At 35.4% G+C, this 22,436-nt stretch overlaps 1 protein-coding gene across 1 annotated transcript; it reads right to left on the minus strand.

Annotated features, from left to right (window-relative positions):
- Positions 1 to 4,075: 4,075 nt before the first annotated feature.
- Positions 4,076 to 6,402, minus strand: LOC132284360 (NEP1-interacting protein-like 1). The gene is made up of 5 exons (XM_059786463.1): positions 5,826 to 6,402; positions 5,082 to 5,260; positions 4,817 to 4,900; positions 4,521 to 4,688; positions 4,076 to 4,407 (listed from the first exon to the last, which is right to left on the minus strand). The coding sequence occupies exons 1-5, from the start codon at positions 5,989 to 5,991 to the stop codon at positions 4,285 to 4,287; spliced, it is 720 nt and encodes a 239-aa protein (XP_059642446.1). The 5' UTR covers positions 5,992 to 6,402; the 3' UTR covers positions 4,076 to 4,284.
- Between the last annotated feature and the right edge of the window lie 16,034 nt (positions 6,403 to 22,436).

A 22,436-nucleotide genomic window follows, 5' to 3' on the forward strand; every position in this document is an offset into this window, starting at 1 on the left:
ACACTATGTTTGTCTGCTAAATTCGTGTTTCATGAGGAAATTATCACAATATGTTATGGCATGGGTTAGGATCTCTCTTCTAATAAGGTCAAGTAGTGCTAAATCTGCATATAGCACAGCAAAGTTATCTGAACCAGAGATGCACCAAAACACAGACCAACTGCAGAAGATTATAGGGTTAAGTATATAAAACACCCTAAGGTTTACTTTTTGTGCAAATAACAACCCTGTTATTTATTTTGGGTATCCAAGTCCGTTAAAAATAAATAAATATTGCAAACAAGGGCTTATCTGCACTGAACCGGTAGAAAAGTATGATTACAAAGCTATGTGTGTGCCACATGACTAATTAATGGTACTAAATACTAGGGGTGCATAAAAGAACCGGAACCGTGGGAACTGGAACCGTTTTTTCCGGTTCTCACGGTTCCGGAACCGTGAATGTACGGTTCCGGTTCCAACTGGTAGGAACCGAAACCGTATGTGTGTGTGTATATATATATATATTTAATTAGTTTTCCTACTTTCGTTCTCAGATCTGAACCCCTCTCTCTCTCTCTCTCTCTCTCTCTCTGCAACTACAAAATCTACAAGAATCATCTCTCTATCTGCAACTACAAAATATACAAGAATCAGAAGTTCGAAACCCATATATTTCAGTTTATGTATACAAAGCACAAATCCTACCTTTCGTTCTCAGATCTGAACTTCTCTCTCTCTCTCTGTGCAACTACAAAATGTACAAGAATCATCTCTCTCTCTGCAACTACAAAATATACCAGAATTAGAAGTTCGAAACCCATATATTTCAGTTTATGTATCTGTACTGATGCAATCTTATGTCCCATTTACTTGGTTCTATATCGGCATATAATTTCAGATTGTCCAAAAAATCAGAACACATATCTTTCAGTTTCCATCGCTGCTTGCCCCTCTTTCTCTCTCTGCAATTGTAAACTACAAAATCTACAAGAATCAGAAGTTCAAAACCCATATATTTCAGATCTGTTTAGTGTTTGCAAGATCAAAAGTTCAAAACCCATATCGGCATATCATTTCAGATTGTTCAAAAACATAAAACCCATTTTTTCAGTTCCCATGATCCCATCGCTGCTGTTCCAGTTCGGGTTCGCAAGTTTCAGCCGGTTCTCCTGGAACCGTAGAAAACAGTTCGGTTCCGGTTCGATTCTAATCTGGTTCCGGTTTCGATTTCATTTTTTAAAAATCGTTGTGAACTGTTCCAGTCAAAACCGGAACCATTTGCACCCTTACTAAATACTTAAAACTGAATGGTAGCTGGTTTTGAGAAAGGCACTTTAATATTTTCATTGCTTCATTAATGGCCGAATGATGTGATGCTCTTGTTCGTCCAAAAAATGAACGCTAGGGGATTTTTAGAACCTACAGCGGATTAGATGCCCTATATAATATGCATACTAAAAGGTGTTTTTTATTCCCAACCCAACATTATATGAAAAAATCAAGAATCAATCTATAGATTGGGTTCAAGTTGTATCAATTCCAACTATGTACAGTAAGATTTGATCCTGCTAAAGCTGCACTGATGCAGAAAGAAAACGAAGCATCAAGTCCTAGCATTTAATTAGTTAAACAATTTTTATTTATTTATTATTTTTTTTAGAGATAAGATTACACAAGTGGTCCTAAATTATAATGCACATTTAATTTGGAAGCTTCAAAGTACTGTTTATTGTTGATTCATCGACAGTTGAAGTAATGTCTTGATCATTTGATTGTCTAGTTATATTGTATACAATGGCAATTAATATTGGATTTTTTTTTTTTTTTTTTTTTTCAGTGTGTATTAGATTAGATGCAATATTTCAAGGAAGAATGGGCATTGGTGGCTATAAATATTATTGGCCATTTTTCTGGATGCACGTCATCTCAATAACTTTTTCTATCTTGACTTGCCAATTATTGGAGCAAGACAACAACAGTGATATATATTAAATCACTTATGGTGAGCCTGTAATATATTCTATGAAATATAAAACACATTTTGATTAATACACCATGTTTGGTGTCATCCACTACAGGAACACTAGAGGGTGCTTTTAAGGAATGACTTGCAATAGCGTCCAACCAAATTAATGGTACAAATGTTCGCATGATCACCAAAAGCAAATAGATTTATTCCTTTTGTACACATCCTGCAAGCATGTGCTTTCCCTCTATTTGAATAATATCCTGTTTGAACATCTTCAAATTCAAAAATTCTTCCTATATCCTCCTGTACTTGTACGACAAAAATGATAAATTTACATGCAGCCACAACACGAACGCAAAAAATTTCCTTCACATGAGGGGATTGAGATTCATATTAAAAAGCATGATAAGACGGTTAGGTCTTTCTGAAATCTTTCGCTCGTATCTTTCACATTTTACAAATCACAATCCTCGATCCACTTCTTGCAGCATTAAAAACACCCTGGTTAGTACGAGCCAGTCCTGTCGAATTTACACCATTGTTGAAGTGTGACTAAAAAGATCAAGCCCGTCTATACTCTATGGACATTGTGTTGTGGGTCTCAGTTGAAATCTACCTGTCCTTCTCTAGCTTACTCGTCTGACATATTTAAAACTGAGTTACAAACCATGCCCTATCATTTACACACTCCTTCAATGCAATCCACCACCCACCTCTGCGTGTGCATGATGTGGTCCCAGACTTCATAATTACCGGTAGTTATCTACAATTTACATTGTCTAGGGGGAGAAGACACTGGCCCTTATAAGGGGATGCTTCCTACTTGTGTAGATATGTTGTAGAGTCGAGAGCGCATAAAGGGTGCAAAACGAACAAGAGAGCGGACAGATCTTACATATGATATCAAAGCCGATTTGTGCATACAGACAATATCCACACAACGTTATTGTAGAGCCATTAGCGCATAGAGGGTGCAAAACGAACAAGAGAGTGGACAGATCTTGACATATGATATCAATTTGTGCATACAGACAATATCCACACAACGTTGTTGTAGAGCCGTTAGCACATAAAGGGTGCAAAACGAACAAGAGAGTGGATAGATCTTAATGTATGATATCAAAGCCGATTTGTGCATACAGACAATATCCACACAATGTTGGAGCAGGTCTTGACAGGGGGTGGAAGTTTGAAGGACCCTCTCTCAGGGCCCCCATAAAGGAACTATTTTGGTCACAACACACAGTCTATTTAGACAAAACATGGAAAGAAATCCCAGCAAACCCATTGTCAACATTTTGATCACTAAAAGAAGACAGACACAATGAAACATATTATATTCCGATGCAATGAAGAGTTGAAGACAGCTTAATGGTTGGACATGTAGAAGCATGATGCCTTGTGGCTGCAGAGTACCTCTCAACTTAATCACCTCCGAGTCCTATTGGAGCCTAGAAGCAGATTTTCAGCAACCAAAAAACACTTTGGTTTTAAATTGAACTGGTTTCTGAAATACTGATGTAAACTCGATGCTCGTTTGAAAGCCATTAAGACATATACTAGAAGCGGATTCCAACTGACAAAAAAGCAGTTCAGCAGATGGTGACCTAATTATCTTGCTTAGAGGAAGCGACTAAACCTACTTTGGGCATTGTTTCTATCACAAAAATGAAAAAGACTAAACCTAATTTGGACATTGTTTCTATCACAAAAATGACTAAACCTAATTTGGACATTGCTTCCATCACAAAAATGAAAAAAAGACTAAACCTAATTTGGACCTAATCAAAAAATAGAGAAAAAAGAAAAAGACTAAACCTAATTTGCACCTTATCCTAAAAAATAGAAAGAAAAAAAACTAGACCCAATTTGGATCAATCTGTTCACATCAAAAAGTAAGGGAGAAAAGGCATGGTTACCCAATTCGATCTTCCTGCATAGATATTCTAATAACAATCAGATAATGGAGCACCTTTACGGAAACTACGCCCTCCCTTGTCAGAACTGCAAAGCATATAGGATCATGCTCAAGGGTGGTAGCTTCATTCTACATAAGAAGGGCAAAACAACATTTCAACAAAATTGGAAATTATAGACCAAGAGAAAAACTGAAAGAAATAAAAGTTGGACCCAAACAAGAACTATTATATCTCAAAAATTTTATACAACATGCTGATCGAGTACAATGATCCAGCTGACAATATAATTACATAAGGCCGTCCCGGAAATTAGTATAATTGAGAGTTTAAAAGAAAAATACACAGATCCTAAAGGTTAATACTAACAAGGAATAGATGAACCCATAGCGTCCTGTAAATTACAGAAAACAAAAATTACAGATCTCTTCTGCATAATGGGCACGAACCATGCCTCACCAGCCACTTATCAATGCAAGGTAGGTGAAACATGTGATGACAGTGGGGCAGACTTCTAACAGTCTCTCCGAGCTGAAAGTCCTGAATATGTAACAAACAACATGTGGATTAGCCGAGTATCTTCATAACTACTTAACCTCATACACGCCTAAAAAATAAAGAATGATTAGTCACAAGAAAAATTATGCCAGTACCTGCAGGCACACTGAACAAGAGACTCTCTCCCCAGAAGCATCTACATTGTTACTGCTAGTGACTTTTATCTTCGGGATCTTCTCAACTGAATCACCGGGCAAACCCTTAGCGCCCCCAGTATCAAAGATATTCGGGATGTCCTCAAAGCTTGATTCAACAGCACCCATCTGATTAAACACATTGAAATTGTAAGCAAATGAAAGGGGGATGTTGGCCTTGCTTACTTTTTTTTCTTTGAGAAGTGTTGGCCTTGCTTACTAAGCTTTAAACAGCCGGTAATTGTGTTACAAAATACCTGACTCTGAACTGCACTTAGTATGGCCGGACCAATCCGCTCACGAACAAGTCTACCACTTAGAAGGCTTGCAATAACATCAATCTGGACATTTTTAAAAGATATCATTAATGGGGTCAAAAGTATTACAAAGCTGAGTGAAGCTTGAATATCAAAACCACTGTTGAGTTTTTTTTTTCTCTCTTTCTCCAAAAATCAAGATTAATTAACTAAGAAACGAAAATCCAAACGTAGAATGAATTAGATGGGAAGCTAAATTGCTCACCAAGTAGAGGAGACACCCGATTCCAGATTCATCCGACTGCCAGAGGACAAGCGAAGATTCGAAAACCTCAATGGAGAAGACAGCTCCAGAGATGGCTCCAACTGCAGCCCCTCGAATGAACCCACTCTCTGTCTCTTGACCAATCAAAGCTCCAGTCATGGCTCCTAATAAAGTACCCACTGCACCAACAAGGCCAATTCCTTCATTAGTTTCAATTTCAAGAAAAAAACTTATGCTTCCTTGGTAATGCAGTCAATATCTGAAATTTCAAGCTCTAAGGTATCAATTACAGGGAAAAGAGAAAAGCTAAGGTATTAAATAAGACCTCCCCGATTCTATACGTAATTGAACAACAAATTGACGATTAATACCCAAACCCTTCGTTCATATGAAAACTCCCCCTGTCACCATAGTTCAAATCCAATAAAATTATGATTTATGCCCTTAAATATTAGAACCTCAGAAAAATTATTTATTTTCTTAAAAGATCCGAATATAATATTACAATTTCAACATCACGAATCACCAAACCCCAATATACACACACATATATCACAATACCCAACCCAGTTCCAAATTTAGCAAACCCATTCACAGAAACAGAGACATATCAAGAATCAATTGGCATTTGATCAAGAAAGCCACAGAATTCACCACAAAACTCATACAAAAGAAGGGGCAAAGGAAAAAAAAAAAAAGAATAATTCGAACCAGAAATTGAAGGAATTAAAAAAAGATACGCACCTAATGCGAAGAAGAAAGTGAATATGGCAGAGAATATGTTCCCAATAATGGCCGAAACCGCAAAGCAGAAAAAGTCTTTAACCTTATCGACGAAATTCCCAAATGAAAATGAAGATGAAGATGAAGATGAAGGCAAAGTATGAGATGGGTATGCATAAAACTCCATTGATTATTACACAAAACTCAGAGACCCTCTCTGATTTCTGATCCAAAGATGGGGTTAGCTTCAACAACACAAACGTACACGCATAATAAACACGTATGCCTATATACACAAACACAGACACACACACAAATAAAAGAAGGGCAGGATTATATGTACGTTTAGTCGTTAAGAGAAGGTGAAAAGAAACCACATAACCCAACTCACATTTATAGCTCTCCTCTTTCTCACAGAAAATTTAAGCTCTCATCAAATTCTCAATAGAGTTGAATAATGGGTTTATTTTCAAAGACATGAGATGGGAGAGAAAAGGACGCTTCTATTGACAAATTGGAAGCTCTAGGTCGTCCACAAATGATCACGCAGAGTTTCAATTTCCTATCACTCGTTTTCTCCTAGAGAAAAATAACACACGCATATGTGAATATATATAAACACGTATGCTATATAGATATATATATATATATATATGTGTGTGTGTGTGTGTGTGTGTGGGTTGATCGTATGTTCTTTTTTGGCACAGGCACAGAGATATTTTTCTTTGGTGGACCTAATCTAATTCCAAATTGATTGCATACAGATGACCTCAGGATAAGATCTCTGAAGTCCTTAGATTAATCCATGGTTCAGATCCAATGGACTACTGCAACTATAGCAACATATTACGTGGAAAAACACTTGCTATTATTATATGAATTCGAGTACGTTCGATGCGAGTATGTAATCAAGCAAAATAGAAAGTAAAAAATTCAAAATTGTCGGGTGTCTCACAGGAATAAGATGTCGGCCATTATAGTCGTACTTAAACAAATATTAGGCCTATAAAATTTTATATTTATAAATTTATAAAAATTTTGAATGGAAGGACACGGGGAATTTTATAAAAATATTTCCAATTATTTTCCTTTTTTCTTTTTCTTTTTTTTTTTGCCAAATTATACCTAATTTTAAAGAGTTCATAAAACATGATTGATTATATAAAAAGTTGTGTTAAAAAAATAAATTACAATATATAAAATGTTAGGCGATTATCGAGCCTGTCCAATTTGCATTATGTTATCATCATCCATCAGATATATTATTTTATATGTTACACACAGTAGTATGTTGACTTTTATTATTTTGATATTCTAAAAAAAAAAAAAAAAAAAAAAAAAAAGAACTTAAATCAAACTCTAAAAAAAAAATATACTTAATCAAATGTCATTAACAAAAAATAATAATAAATTGTTGTTCTAAAGTTTAATAATATAAAATTAATATGAAAATAGATGTTTTACCTTTCAATGACATTTTATGATATTTTTATTATTAAAAAACGTTACTTAAAGTGGAATGGTTAACAAAGCATAATGATCTATAAATCATTTAATTTTGTTAGTCTAAATAGCATTTGGAATGGCTGCTACCAAATTTTGTCAATTTTCTAGAGACAGACATTAAAAACTCATTTTTTTCTGTTTAGAAAATGATCTATTTTATTATTGTATTTATCTCCATTTTTGTGGATGACTTGGAAATCAACATGGATTTAGATGTTTTAACCAAAATTTTTTTTTAAAAAAACATGGATTAGATGTTACACCAGCCAAAAACATTTTTAAAAGCCAAGAGGACCATTTTAATCTACATTGAAAATGATCAATATAGACATAAAAGTGAAGGATTTCAAAACTGCCAATGAAATGATTTAATTCTTATGTTAACTAGAAAGTCCTTTTTCCTGCATATAACTTGTTTGGTCAATATCGTGTCACAAATTTGATTTGCTATAGGATTAAAGATCATGTGGATGAAAATTAGTCAATGAATCGATTATTTATGTCATTTTATTAATTTCCCCTTTTCATAATAATTATATTCATGTTAATGCATTTAGAAAAATATTGTATCACACAATTTGTTATGTCAAGACATAATACTGCAATTGATATTTGAAGGTTCAAATGTAAAGACAATTGTATGGATGGGAACCCTTCCACTTCTCATTCGGGTAAAATTTATTTATTTATTTATTTTTATTTATTTATTTTTTACAAAGTAACTAGTATATCCAGGACATTGTGCATAATATTCTCTCTACACGGATCAAGTTAGTAAGGTTCGAAATTTCACCTCGGCTCGAGCCTTCAACTGATACTACAAGAAACACCCAACCTAAGTGACTACCACTCCAACCAACCCATTCGATTTTGGGTGACTTTTTCGATTAACTATAACCGTTATTAAAATTAAGGTACCATTTTGTGGGGTCTTTACATTAAAATTAATGCCTAACCAAAATGTTCAAACATATATAATTGTCTGAAATCTATGCTCTGCTTCCAAAACCACCATACCAAAGGCACCACTATAATTGCTTTGATTAATTTAAGCTAGGCATTGTCAAATTAATTTGCTTGTCAAATTTTGTACAATATTTAATGAGAAATTAGAGGGTAGGATGGCATTACAACCACATTTATCAAAAGCATTCCATATAACGTAAAGTTTAAGCCACTTGGTGATGTTTAATTCTTAGTTGGCTTCATTAATTTGTTGATTGATATTATGGCAACTTGCATGTCACATAATTCAAAATACCTATATTGTTCACGCATATGCAAGTGGCTCTAACTTCCAGCTTCCTACTGTGTGTGTGTGTGTGTGAGAGAGAGAGAGAGAGAGAGAGAGAGAGGTCACTGCTGCAACATTTACTTGTATATCAGGGAACATATATTTGTTCATTAATGGTTGAATGACAGATGAAGTCTCCAGAGCTCGAAACTTCGAGTTTCTCTGCTTTTTTGCATGTGGTTGTCTTTAGCCTGCTTGATCACCACAATTATTGTGCTGAATTGGATTTGTTTTCCAGACTTTTCAAGAAAAGAAAAAATAACTCAAATGGCTTCCAGTTCGTCATCCTCCGTTATTAGGGAAGTCTAAAAAGGATCATTTGTACATAATATACATCTGTATGAAGAGAAATTGTTTTCCGTTTTAAACGAGTGATCTTCAAATCATAATAGAATAATCTTGCCATTGTGAATGGACTACGTGAACCAGTTTCATTTGTGATCTGCTAAATCTCAACTAATTCTACCTCCCTTTTGCTGGAAATTAATTGCCAAACCATTGTCAATGTATAACATCTTTCAGCTAGCTTATTTAAATGTAGAAATATATATCCTTCAATGTACTAAAAATATGGAAATATTACATATATATATATATCCAATCCAACAAATATTAAAAATCATCCAGAGTCCAGACTTCTCTAGCAGGAAAATGAAGTAGATACAATGTATGTGATTATATTATTAATATTAGTATTTTTCTCTCCCTTTTTGGTTGGTAAGCTAATTACACAACCCACACTAGCTCCCATGGTTTCTAGATCTTATTAACTGTAACATGATAAACATATATCAACCAGTTTGATACCACTTCATGAAGCCCACATAATTATTACATACAATAATATATATATATATATACAAAATAACAAATTATAGGGACAACACTTTGGGCCACGTTGGTGAAGCTGTAAGAATTGACAATGCAATGACTTAATTGTGTCATTTCATCTCTTAATTGATCGAGTATGTTTTTTCTAAGATTAAACATATAAAATATGTATGAAACAATTCAAGAAAATGAACTCACGACTACCTACTGTTGACACATACGTATAGAATTACATCATACTATAAATAGTATCCCTAGGAAATACCGAAATAATGTATTCAATCTCTACATATAATAATATTACCTGAATCGCATGCGAAATGATGTCACTAGACACTGGTACGATTTCACTCACCAACTATATATTTGAATATATATATATATATATATGATGCATATCGCGTATAGTTTTTTAGTTGGTTTATCTAAGGGTTGGTAGTGTAGTAACACGGTACAAAAGCTTTCGTGAAGTTTCCTTCGCATTAGGGTTAAGTGACCTTAGATAATCTAACCAAACAAAATCTTTTGGAGATTTTTCATATATTGTGCATATTTCTAATTGATTATCAAACTACTTTTAATTCTTCTGTTGGCAGTAGTTGAAACATGTAATGGATAGATGTACAAGCTAGCTACAACTACAAATTAGACTTTTTGGTATGAAAATTTTTGTGGATTAAAGTATATTTTTCATGCAAAAAAACAATTTAATTTGTGAGCCGGCATAAGTCCGTGAACAATTGTTTTTAAGCACCCAAAAAAAAAAAAAAAAAAATGGTTTTGTGGCCAAAAGAACTAGGTTGGCCACGAAGTATCTATATATTACACCAAGAATTTATCATGATGCCGTGGCCACAAGTAAATTTTAAGCTATTTGCTTCACGAGAAAGTAGTACAAGTAAACGTACTTTAAACTATTTGCTTCACGAGAAAGTACATAAACAAATGTTACTTCCGATCAATACACGTTTATGGAAATTCGCCATTTGTCTTGACACATAAAAAAATGAGAAAGGTTCAAAAAATATAACATTAATCGGAGGTATTACGTAATAAATATTTTTAGAATATTATATATTTTCTCGTGTTTTAATGAATAATAAATTATGATATTTACATAATAATTCAAATATTGATTAATTGTCTTGCCCATCTAAATCAACCTAGATAGATTGATCATGAAATTTATGTTTCACATTTTTGAAAGGTACCATTAATGCTCTAGAGTATTATAAAGCTTTGTAAATATTTTAATATTTCTTTATTAATGTTGTTATAAAGTAGACTCCACTTTTGTTTTCTTTTAAAGCAAGGAAGCTAGGCATATGTCCCTTAAAAGTGTTCTAACAATTCACAATTGTTTGAAAATATTCCTATACTTCACTTCAGAGTTACTATATCATTTACTTTACTAAAAAATCAATTTACAAAAATGGAGAGCACGTCACATTGACTATGGAGAGCACGTCACATTGGCTGTGATTTTGTCTTTTCAATTTGGAGATCCGTTCAAGACAAAGTGTAGATTTTATACAAATAGTGATGGGTGGAATCGATCGATCAATTTGTATATTAGTCTAGCTAGCAAATATTAGAATCAATAAAACCCTAGGTTCGGTTTCTGTAATTTTTAGGAATTCACTTTCATCCTATTCAGTTATGCTGAAATTAATTGCTAGCCAATTCTGGGAGAGAATGAACCCTAACTTTTTTTTTGACTAGTAACTGTCCACCGCTGATGCCACCAGACTAAGTGAGGTGGTGGAGTGGTTGTGTGCTACACACCATCATCACTCATCTTTGCCGTCAATGGCTGGTCACCGGATTACTTAGAATATCCATTCTTGACGGCCACATGCAGTTGTTATTTAACAGCTATTCTTAAGTTAATATCACATTATTCTCACATTAGTGCCATATTGCTATGGGCCAATATTTTGAATTGGCCCTTTCTGTTGGGCTTGGGTATATGTCTTACTTGGGTTAGCTATGTTGTTGTGGTTTCCCGCCTTGCTCATCTTGGGCCCCCAATGTACAATCTACTTATTATATATATAGAATGTACCCAATCACTGTTTGTTGGTTCTACTCTTGAGTATTTTTAGCAGCCTATTGACAAAGGAGATGGCCTGCTTAGTCGCAGATCTGGAGCCCGAACCAATCTGAAATTAGTATGGGCCTTTTATCCATAAATTTTCTATAATCTTTTTTTATATTTTTATTTTTAAAAATTTTGCAACAAATAAATGTTATCATTTATCAAACATGTTTTTGATTTTTCGATTACTATTTAAAACACTTGTTTTGTTTCAGTTTAAAACAAAACAAATACTAAACAAGTTGCAAGTGTTTAGAGTCGAATAGCCAACGAACACTTATAAGATTTGTGATTAATTCTCCATTACTATTATTCCTGTAATTTTCCTACTGTAATCTAAACATTATTTTTTTATATTTTATATTATATCTTTTAATTTATGAGCAACATAATAAAGGGAGACTTGGTAAATGGTGATTGTTTTTTTGCAAGTGTGTCCAGTTGTATTTTGGAGCCTTTTATAGTAGGCTTGAACCTACAGAGATTGTAAAAGCTTTTTTCAGCCGCATTACTCTATTTAGTATGTTTTTATTGATAATTTACTGCTTCATTATTATTTTACAATGCATTAAGATAATGATTTGACAGAATTTGATTTACACAAAATAATTATAACAAATTGTTTCAATAATAAAAGTTTAGACAAATAACATTTTATCACGTGATACATAATAATGTTATTTTTTAATTATTATTTCTATATGCAATTATTTTCATTATCCCACTTTTTAATAGTATATTCCAAGAACAAATAGCTAAATTATATACTATAAAAATACATTTTAATATGTCATACATTATAAATAAATAAAAAGAGCGGTGCTACACGACCCGACTGTATTGCACCCGACATCTACCGACTCATCTACCTGGCTATCCACATTGCCATCTTCTCTCCGACTCATCCATAGCCCTCGCCGCCATCTCTCTTCAACCAAAATCGCCACCATCATTTCCTTCCTTATACCGCCACCACTTCTAAACCACAACCGCCGCCGCCGCCGACGCCATCACCTCTCCTCCACCACAGCGGCCGCCGCCATCTCCCTCCACACAGTATCACCCCTTGGGTTCCATAACCACCACATCTTTTCTCCCTCTATTTCTTCTGTGTTTTATATACATACATATATTTATATACACAGACCCACACACACATATATCCAACTGAAATCATATACTGCCCAAACGGAGACGATGGATTCTTTGGATTGCTTTGATTACCACTTGCTGGGTTTGGCTTCAGCTTCAGTGAGAACGTGAGCCAGATCATGAAGGCGCTGTCGGCGAATGCGAAGATCTCGAAGGACGCGAAGGAGATAGTGCAAGAGTGCGAGTCGGAGTTCATGAGCTTCATCACCGGCAAGGCCTCCGACAATTTGCTTTTTGCTTTCAACCCATTTGTTTCCTCAATTTGAACATCAATTTCAACAAGAAGCTTGCTCAATTTCTTCTCCAACAACCCAATTTCAGAGTCTCTCTCTTCCCCTTCTCAATCTCACCCTTCCCCCTTACAACTTCCCTCATTTCTCTATCTAGTTTTTGCAATCTCCCCTTGCTCTCTGCTCTTTCTCTCACAAACCCATTTCTCTCCTCCGCAATCACTTCAACCTGTTGATTGACATGCACAGAAACAAATTCAGAAACCAAGTTCCTCTCCAACTCCGGTTGTGCTATACCATCCTGCAACTGAGTCAACTCGCCCTACGAAACCCCTTTTCCGTTTCAGACCGTGTTAGCTCCGATTCCAAAGACCATTTTTCCTGGGGGAGTGAGTCCAGTTGTTTGCGGCTCTCAGTGGTCTCCTTGAGAAGAATACTGTTTGGGGTGGTTTGGTGGAATTAGTGGCGACTGTGGTTGGGGGCGGTAAGAGGAGGAAGAGAGAGAACGAAGAAAGGATAGATGAGAGAGAGAAGAATTGGACGAAGCTTTGGCCTCTAGGATCAACCCGTGTCGTCTTTTTGGCACAATCCTCGGCGTGAAGCTCGGACTCATCTGGACTGTGAAGGCAAAGAGATGAGAGGCGCCGCAAGAGAGAGAAGGGAGAAAGATGAGAAGATTGAAAGAGATGAGAGAGAGTAAAGTTGTCTGCCTAAATGTACCAATCAACATTTGACAAGTGGTTGTCGGTTAAAGTCGGGTGAACAGTAGTCGGGTCATTTAGCATTTCTCAAATAAAAAATACGTAAGGAGAACGCAGTCGGTGTCAATTAGTCAAAACAACAACTCACCCAAGCGCTGCGCAAGAAGAACGGATTGTCAGTGTCCATTTCTCAAACCACCGACTCACCCAAGCACATGATATATGAGTTGGGGTTTGTTTTCGATCATCTGGTCTCGGTTCGATTCAGGTTGTAGCCTTGCAGGCACTCCTCGTTCATCTGGGCTCTGTTCGATTAGGGTTTGTTTTCGCTCACTCTTCGTTCGTCCGGTCTCGGTTCGATTCAGGCTGTAAGCACTCTTCATTCGTGTCTGGTCTTTTCGATTGGGATTTGTTTCTCTCGTCGTTGGTTTGGTCTCGATTTTATTAGGGTTTGTTTTGGCTCACTCTTTGTTCATCTGGTATCGGTTCGATTAGGGTTTGTTTTCGCTCACTCCGTCCGTGGCCAACATCGTTCGTCTGGTCTCGGTTTAATTAGGGTTTGTTTTCGCTCACTCTTTGCTCGCTTGGCATTTGGTATCAGTTCGATTCAGGTTGTATGCACTCTTTATTCGTCTGGGCTCTGTTCATTCAGGTTGTAGGAACTCTTAGTTCGTCTGGATTCTCTTCAGATATGGTCGTAGGGTTCGATTCTTATAATGGTCCTTAGGGTTAAAACGGAATCAACGGATGACGATGTTCGATTCTTACAAATTATAATGGTGTTATAATGAAATCAATTGATGATGGAATTCATTAGAACACCATCATTCGAATCGAAAACAAACCCTAATTGAACCGATACCAAAGTCATAAGAAGCATGCTGCTTTAGATACCTAGCTAAAAGAAATCATTTGAGACTGTAAAAGAACAATCCTTAGATCCTTCCAAATGGTAGCATCAATTCACCTCAAAGATAATTGTGGCATCAAATCCATGGTCAATATCTTCTATTACTTTGTTCAGTTGATTCCAAAGTTTAAAATAAAATAATTTGTGATTTTCTTTTAACAGTTGATTATAATTAAGGAATGTTCTGGAGCCACTGAGGCTGAATCCTTTTCGAAGAGGCAATGGTTTTATTATGAGTGATGTCAGGCGCTTGTGCAGAGACTACATAGTCTATTTAACTAGCCACAATAAATGCATGATACTTTTCTCCTACTAAAATTTTCATTGGTTGTGTTTATTCATCCTAAACCACGCATTTTGGCTCGTTTATGGGGTGAAAAAAGCTATTCTTTGTCTGCTTGTGCTTAGCTTATTTACTCGTTAATTGCATCATTGGTGTCTGGATCTTGGTATAAATTATGGGGGCAGAGGTCAGGGTGAGTTCTTTGGTGTTGCCCTGTCATCAATGTTTAAGGTTACCACTCGAATGTTTTCTATGTGGTATTTAATTCAATATATATATATATATATATATATGGTTTATGATCCTGTAATGAGTTTCACTAATTTCAATTGTTTGCATCTTTTTTTACCACAGTAACATGGGAAGAGGAAAAATTGGAATATAATGTTTTATAGGGTAAAGTGCAATAAATCCCCCTCAACTTTACTCTCTCTTCCTAAATTCCCCTGAACTTTTTTTTTTACAATTAACCCCCTGAACTATTAATTTTTTTGCAAAATTAACCCACCGGCCAGGTTCCGACTGTTTCTTCCCGTTAAAGTGGCGCGTGTTAATCACTTACCATAGTTGTAAATTGAAAATGACGAAGTTACCCTTAACCTGATTTTATTAGGGCCAAATTAGTAAACCCTAATCTCACCTCCAATCTCTCTGTAAACGATTTGGGTGTCCTCTGTTTCTTTCTGGCAAACCAAAATTCTTATACTCACGTAGTAATTTAAAGAGGGTTTAGAGTTTTCCTACAACTGAAAGTTGCAAAGAGTTTCTTCTAGAGTTTAGAGAGAGAAGAGATGAGAGGGATACAATTATCGTTATATCAAAGGCAGAAGATAAGATTGGAAGAGCACTGGAACTGTGCTTCTGTCACTGTTGTTTAGGCTATAAAAAGTGAAATCCCCAAATCGACAGCAGCAATTGAAGCCTCGCCTTTGCGCATTCGAACCCTAAGCTTGCAAATCGCCCTCTCTCGCTCTATGTGTAGATGTTCACCATTTTGATTCTGGGCAAGTGTGATGTTTCTTATTTTTCAGCATTTTCATTTTTCCAATAATTCGTGGAGACAAGGGTATTTTTGTCTTTTCGCATATTGTGTTCGGGATTGTGGTTGGGTCCATTTGCATTGTGCATTTTAATTTATGTGGGTTGAGTAGTATTTTTATGTAGTGGTTCACTTATGTGTGTATGTGGTGTAAAATTGGAGCAAAAAGAAAATGGAAAATAAAATTGGAAATTGGTGGGATCCACCATTAACCACGAAGTGGTCTAGAGACCACATTTCTTCATTCTCATTCCTCTCTCCCGTAGCTTTCTTCTCTCTCTCATTTCCATTTCTTTCTTCCTTCCATTTGAGAAGCAAACTTTGGATCTTGGTAACTTCTTCAATTCTTGGGGTTTTTAAGAGCCGTTTGAGGCAAAACGGAGAACACGACAAGCTCTACGCGTGAGTACCATCAATTCCAGCTTTGAGTCTCCCTATGGAATTCAAAATTGAGACCCATCTTCAGTGTTTTGGTGCAAACTTGAGGTAGGGGCATCTTAATTCATGTTTTCTTGCTCTTTTGTGAATTATACCTTCCTTGTGTGATAATGTGTTTAATTTAGGAGTTAATTGTATTAATGATTATATTAGTGATGTCTAGAGAATTTTATGATATTGAATGTGACTTGTATTATGTGAAAAGCATGTCTAGATGCTACCTTATTGTGTTTAATTTGATGATAATCCATTTTGAAATGTTGAACATGATATATGCTTAAGTAGTTGTTGTTGTCCTTTAAATGTCTTAATCTTGGAACCATGGAGCATATATATAATGCATCATTGGGTTGCATGAAATGGGAGGAATTGGTTTTGAAATGAAAAAAGGGATTTTTGGGATATGAATGTTTTGGAAATGGTTTTATGCAAACCCGGTCGCTGCGGGGTTTTCAAGGGGCCGGAGGTTAATATAGCCTAGGGGGGACTAGGGAGTCGCCCTAGCGTGATTGAGCTAGCTGGGCCCCATAATGACGCCGCGGGGTTACCAAGGGTCAGGGACACTAGTTAATCCTCCTCTCGTGTCACGGCGGGGTTACCAAATGGCGGGCTGTATTAACATTTGGAAAGTGATGGTTTTGAGAATGAAAATAGGGAGTGGCATTAGCATGCATTCGCATTACACGGCATAACGTTCTTTGTATTCTAATTTGGTTGGAATGATGTATTAATCCCCTATGTTGCATGCTCCCTATTTCCCATTGGCCTATGCTTTGATTGGATTCACGGGGACTCAAGACGTATGTCTTAAGTGTCACCTACTGAGCATATAACTCACCTTACTATATATTTTTTTTTTTTCAGGTCTTGGAAAAGAATCGGCGAATGCCAATCCACCTCAAAATTAAAAGATGTTTGAAGATGATTTTTTTGCTACTTTGTATTTGGCCATTTCATGTATAATCATAGTTTTTGGAGAATGTAAATAAGTTTGCAAATGTTGGCCATTGGATAATGTAATTAAGTTTTATTCAAACATAAGCCTTTTGTGTATTTAAGTAATGTGTGGTGATTCATGTTGTTGATGGTTGTTGTAGTTTTATTTGATATTAAAATGTAATTAACTTTTAATTACACTAAAATCTAGTGTATTTTAGTGACGTGTGGTAAATTACGTTAATAACGTGATTGTTGTACTCGAATTTATTGTTGAAATGTATTAATTTTGCGCGTAAGTGTTGTGATGTGGGTGGTTGAAGATTTTCTTGAACCGGTCGACGTATAACCCAAACCGGTCGACCAGTATCTTCACAGTATGTTTGAGCAATTCACGTCCCAAACCAGTCGACCGGTATCCATTGTAACTTATGTTCAGAACCAGTCGACTGGTATCCCAAACCAGTCGACCTGCCTGTGGGTTTTCCCACTGTTCATATCCCAAACCAGTCGACGTATAAGGAGTATACGTCGACCGGTTCTGCCTTTTCATGTAATTACCAATTTAAGTTCTTAAAATTACACTTGGCATCATTTGAAATTGAAATTAATTATTTTTATGACCCAATTAAATGCCGTAATTATATTTTTGCCCCAAAAGTACTATTTTACCCCGGACCTCATTTTAATTATTGTGTGATACACGTAAATGACTATGACGTCCTTTGGGTCTTAATTTATTGAAATATGGCAAATTACCATATTGCCCTTTTTGGAACTCAACATTTTTAATTTAACGTGAAATTACTGTTTCACCCTTGGATGTTTTTGGGTCGGGTTAAGACCCGTTTAATTATCTGTATCTATGAGGAGCTGGGTCGTTACAGCAAGGCACTGTAGAATTGAAGAACTGTATGTGTTACTTTACAGTGAGAAAAACGAAAGTTGAAGCTCTCTTGATCTCTGTGTACTGGTTTGGTAAATAAGCTCTATTACGTTGCTGAGCTAAGCTCTATTACGTTGCTGAGCTAAACTCTGTTACACTATAGATGGAACGATCTGATGGGAAGCGTGTGCGTGGAAGGAAGTGTGGAAGGTAGGTGCGTGACGGTGAAGATGAATCGGAGTCGTTGAGGATGTCATCTAGGGATGGATAAAGGGGTGGTCGTGGTCCTCATCGCCACTTCGCCGCTGGTGCTAGAGTTATTCGGCGTCCTCATCACTGCTGGTGCTATGTGATTGTTACTCATTGTCGTTGGTCCATTAACCTTCTTGGTCATCTCCTCTTCTGTAATTCTTCTCATACAAACACAATTTACTTTGTGTTGATGGAATTTTTTTTTTGATCACCGGTGTTGATTTATTCTCACATGATGGATTTTTTTTGGTTAGCGGTGTTGATTTATTCACTCACGCCGGCACTAATTTTGGTCACCGTTGTTGATGGATTTGGTCACCGTTTTGATGCATGAATGATGGATTTGGTTTTTTAGTCACAAGTGTTGATTTCTTCTCGATCAAAATGGTGCCCCTCCACTAGAGGGTAATTTTGTAATCTTGTTTTTCCGGTGCCGGAGACTCTCATGTTGTCCTTAATTGCAACTTTTTAATAGTTCAGGAGGCATTATATAATTTAGGGGGGTTTTATGCAATTGGCTAATACTTTAGGGGTATTTTGCACTTTACCCTATTTTATATGGTGATTATATTGTTTTTTTAATATTATTATTGATTTTATCTTCTACTTTTTCTATATGAAGTTTTGTTGGCCCCAGTCTACTGGCATGTTTACTGAATGAGGGGGCAGACACAGATCTGCTTCAAGCCTTTATATCTTCAGGTATTCCGACACAAACAGTTATGATGACATAATTTTAAGCGTTGGATTTGGCTCATAAAGGCTTGGGGAGAAAGGCTTGGAGACGCACATATTTGGGTAACAATTCATAAATCCACTAATTTAATTATTTAACTCCTTTCTTTACCATTTATAAGTCTTAACTCATTTTCACAGTGATTAATAATGTAAATAGTTGTATAGGTGGTTGGTTATGATTGGCATTTTTAGGTACGTCTACTCTAATTATATATATATAATTTTTCATTGAATTGAATTTAACAGATACTATAATTGGAAAGTGTTTGATAAAGCAGTATTTTTGCATCAAGGACTAAGTGGGGATGGATTGAAATTGGTTGATTATTGAGAATATGAGATATATTAGATCAACATATCATATAAAAAAATCATAATTACTTTACACGTGTATCTGAGTATATGCAGTATTTACGCTAATCATCTGTTCTTTTCCTTTATTTCTGGGCTTGAGTTAGTATTTGACCTCTAATCTAATGTTATTTTGTGTGTGTGTGTATATATTTTGTATTTGGGCAATTACCCCAACTTTCCTGAAGCTATATAACATAATTACGTCGGCTTCTCCCATTGATTGAAAAGTTACCTGGTTCTCCCCTATTGTTGGCACTCAATCTCTCTCCTGTAGCGGACTAAAAAATATGTAATATCTACTGATGGAAAAAATAAAACTACACTAGACAATTTCCAAATTGAGTGTTGTTGGTGGCCAGTGTAGTATTTCAATCAATGTGGGAGGTCGGTGTAATGTTATTCCCAATGTAATTTATTTTTTATATTGTTCTGCATTTTATATATTGAACCTTGCGTTATTTTAAACAATTTTCTTTTTATGTTAAAAGACTATTCTAATATGAAGATTCGAAAGCTCGAAGATGGTAAGAGTGCTCAAATCTACTGATTTGAGAGGCTGGTGGTTTGAATCCACCCGGATCTATTTATAAGAGAAATAACGGGTGAAATTGCTTTTTTTCTTTTAAAGCAAGGTGGAGGCTACTCTATTCTTTTATCTTGGTTGTGTATTTTTGTCCTTTTGAATATTGCTGGAGAAATGGCATTGACAATCTGAAAATTTGCAAGCAGAGATGTCTACTGTAATGAGGTAAATGGGCCATATAATACATAAATATGTTTTATATTGCGTCAGTCATACGAAGCATACTGCTGGTGACGCCTAGCTAAAAGAAATCGTTTCAGACTGGAAACGAAACAATCCTGGGTCCTTCCAAATAGTGGCATCAATTCGCTACAAAGATATTGTGGCATCAAATTCATAGTTGCTCTCTCGTATTACCTTTTCAGTTGCTTCCAAAGTTTAAACTTGGTTATAAGGAATGTGTTGGAGACGCTGAGGTGGAACCTCATTGTTTTATATGAGTAAGTTAAAAAAAGTATATGGTAGATGCTTTTGTTGAGACTAGTTAATCTATTTAACTAGCCACAGTAGATGTAGGACGCTTTGCTCTTGAAACCATGGCATTGTGGATAAACTGTTGGGAAACGTGCAAGTTTTAAAAACTTTTCGAGGGATTTTGATTCATAAATCTTGATTCATCACATAGAGACAAGTTTTATGTAAAAATAAAAATATGATGTATCATTCAATTAATGGATTGAATACTTACATCAAAGGTCTGAGTAAACCTTTAAAACTTTCCTCTAAAGTGAATGTTCTCACTTATTGTAGATCCCTTAGCAAGATGCCTTCTCCTTGGATCTCCATCTTCTTGGTAATTATTTTGCCTTTAGGAATCACTCATAAGCCTCCATGAATTACCTTGAAAAACTATGCTTGTGGGAGCCTCTATTAGATGAGACCATAAACCCTAATTTTCTAGAGAGAGAAAATTTATTCCTTTTTCCTTCTCATAAAAATCACCCCCTAAAATATACATAGACCATGTATATTTATAGGCAACATAAAAATAAAGAAAAGGAAACAACAAATCCTTCTCCATCTCTAATTCATATGTCTCAAATCTAATATGATTCCAATATCAAGTTGGGCTATGAGTGAGAATCCATTGGGCCTATTATTTTATTGGCTACAATGAATTAATAATTGGCCCGGTCCATGGACCCAATTCAATTAATTCATAAATTAATTTCTACTCCACTAAAAGAAATTAATTGAACTCCAATTAAATAATAAATAACCTCTAAGTCAATATTGCACTTTGACCCCTCTATGCATAATTAGTTATCGGATAAATATAACCATCAATCCGACTACTTAATTAATATATTTATTTTGGTACCTTTGATTATTTCTGGCTCGATCACAATAAAACATTTGTTTGACAAAAATAATAATTTAAATAAATAAATATATAATAAATCATTTTGTCTAAAAACACACGAAGGCCTTCGAATTTACTTTGTGATCAACCATAATCAATACAAAATAAATACAAGTAGCAATAATGCAAATATTGAAAATATAACCCTCTAACTATTAATTACATAACTACCCAAAGTGTCGGTCTAAGGATCCCGAAGAATCCGTCGAACAAATCAAAGTAATTATTAATTAATAAAAGAGTCTATACTTTTCTCATGCTTAAGAGTCAAATGCCATGACGGTGATAGGGAGTAATTGCATACGACGGCTCTCGCAATATATCTCAACCTAACGCGGATCCAGTTCAAGTCTTTATTAATTATGAGTCCATCCATAATTACCGACTATGAACAATTTATAATTACTATTTATATATCATGCATTGATTGTCATCACATACATATATATAAATATTTCTTGTAATTAAATGGACACTATCAATTTCATAGTGAATCGAAACATAATACATTGAATTCACCAATTATATAAATCATAAATATTTCAGATATGTCAGGAACATATGTCACTACAATCCAGATAGGAATTTGCTATGCCAGGGCATATAAATCCCAACAGCTCCCACTTGCCCTCATAGCCAATTCAAATTGCACCTAACTCCAATGTTATCCAGATGATGATCAAAATTATTGATCAATGACACCTTTGATAATGGATCAACAAAGTTGTGTTCCAATGCAATGTTCTAACTACAAGTGCATTTTCTTGCCGGACAATATCATGTAGAACATGATACTTCCTCTCAGTGTATCTTGTTCCTCTATGGAACCTTGGGTCATTGGTTTGGACTACTTCTGCACTATTGTCACAACATAGCTCAATAGGCAGGCTAGTATACTCCACAACCTCTAAATCAGTGAGATCAAACTAATAGGCTTCCTTTGCCGCCTTTAAGGCTGCAATATATTCCACCTACAGGTTTGAGTCAGCAGTTGAAATCTGCTTAACAATCTACCAACTGATCTCCCTTCCATTAAGT

The sequence above is a fragment of the Cornus florida genome, unplaced genomic scaffold (assembly GCF_030987335.1).
Source record: "Cornus florida cultivar Cherokee Brave unplaced genomic scaffold, ASM3098733v1 CherokeeBrave_3.0.0_Hap2_Chr11, whole genome shotgun sequence".
Classification (NCBI taxonomy): Eukaryota; Viridiplantae; Streptophyta; class Magnoliopsida; order Cornales; family Cornaceae; genus Cornus; species Cornus florida.

What these genes read in the sequence shown, in the direction of transcription:
- LOC132284360 (XM_059786463.1), bottom strand. Translation starts at nt 5,991, where the DNA reads ATGGAGTTTTATGCATACCCATCTCATACTTTGCCTTCATCTTCATCT. An exon ending in TAAGTGCAGTTCAGAGTCAG is followed by an intron (nt 4,689 to 4,816) that starts GTATTTTGTAAC and finishes GTGTTTAATCAG; the next exon opens with ATGGGTGCTGTTGAATCAAG. An exon ending in CTTGTTCAGTGTGCCTGCAG is followed by an intron (nt 4,408 to 4,520) that starts GTACTGGCATAA and finishes TTACATATTCAG; the next exon opens with GACTTTCAGCTCGGAGAGAC.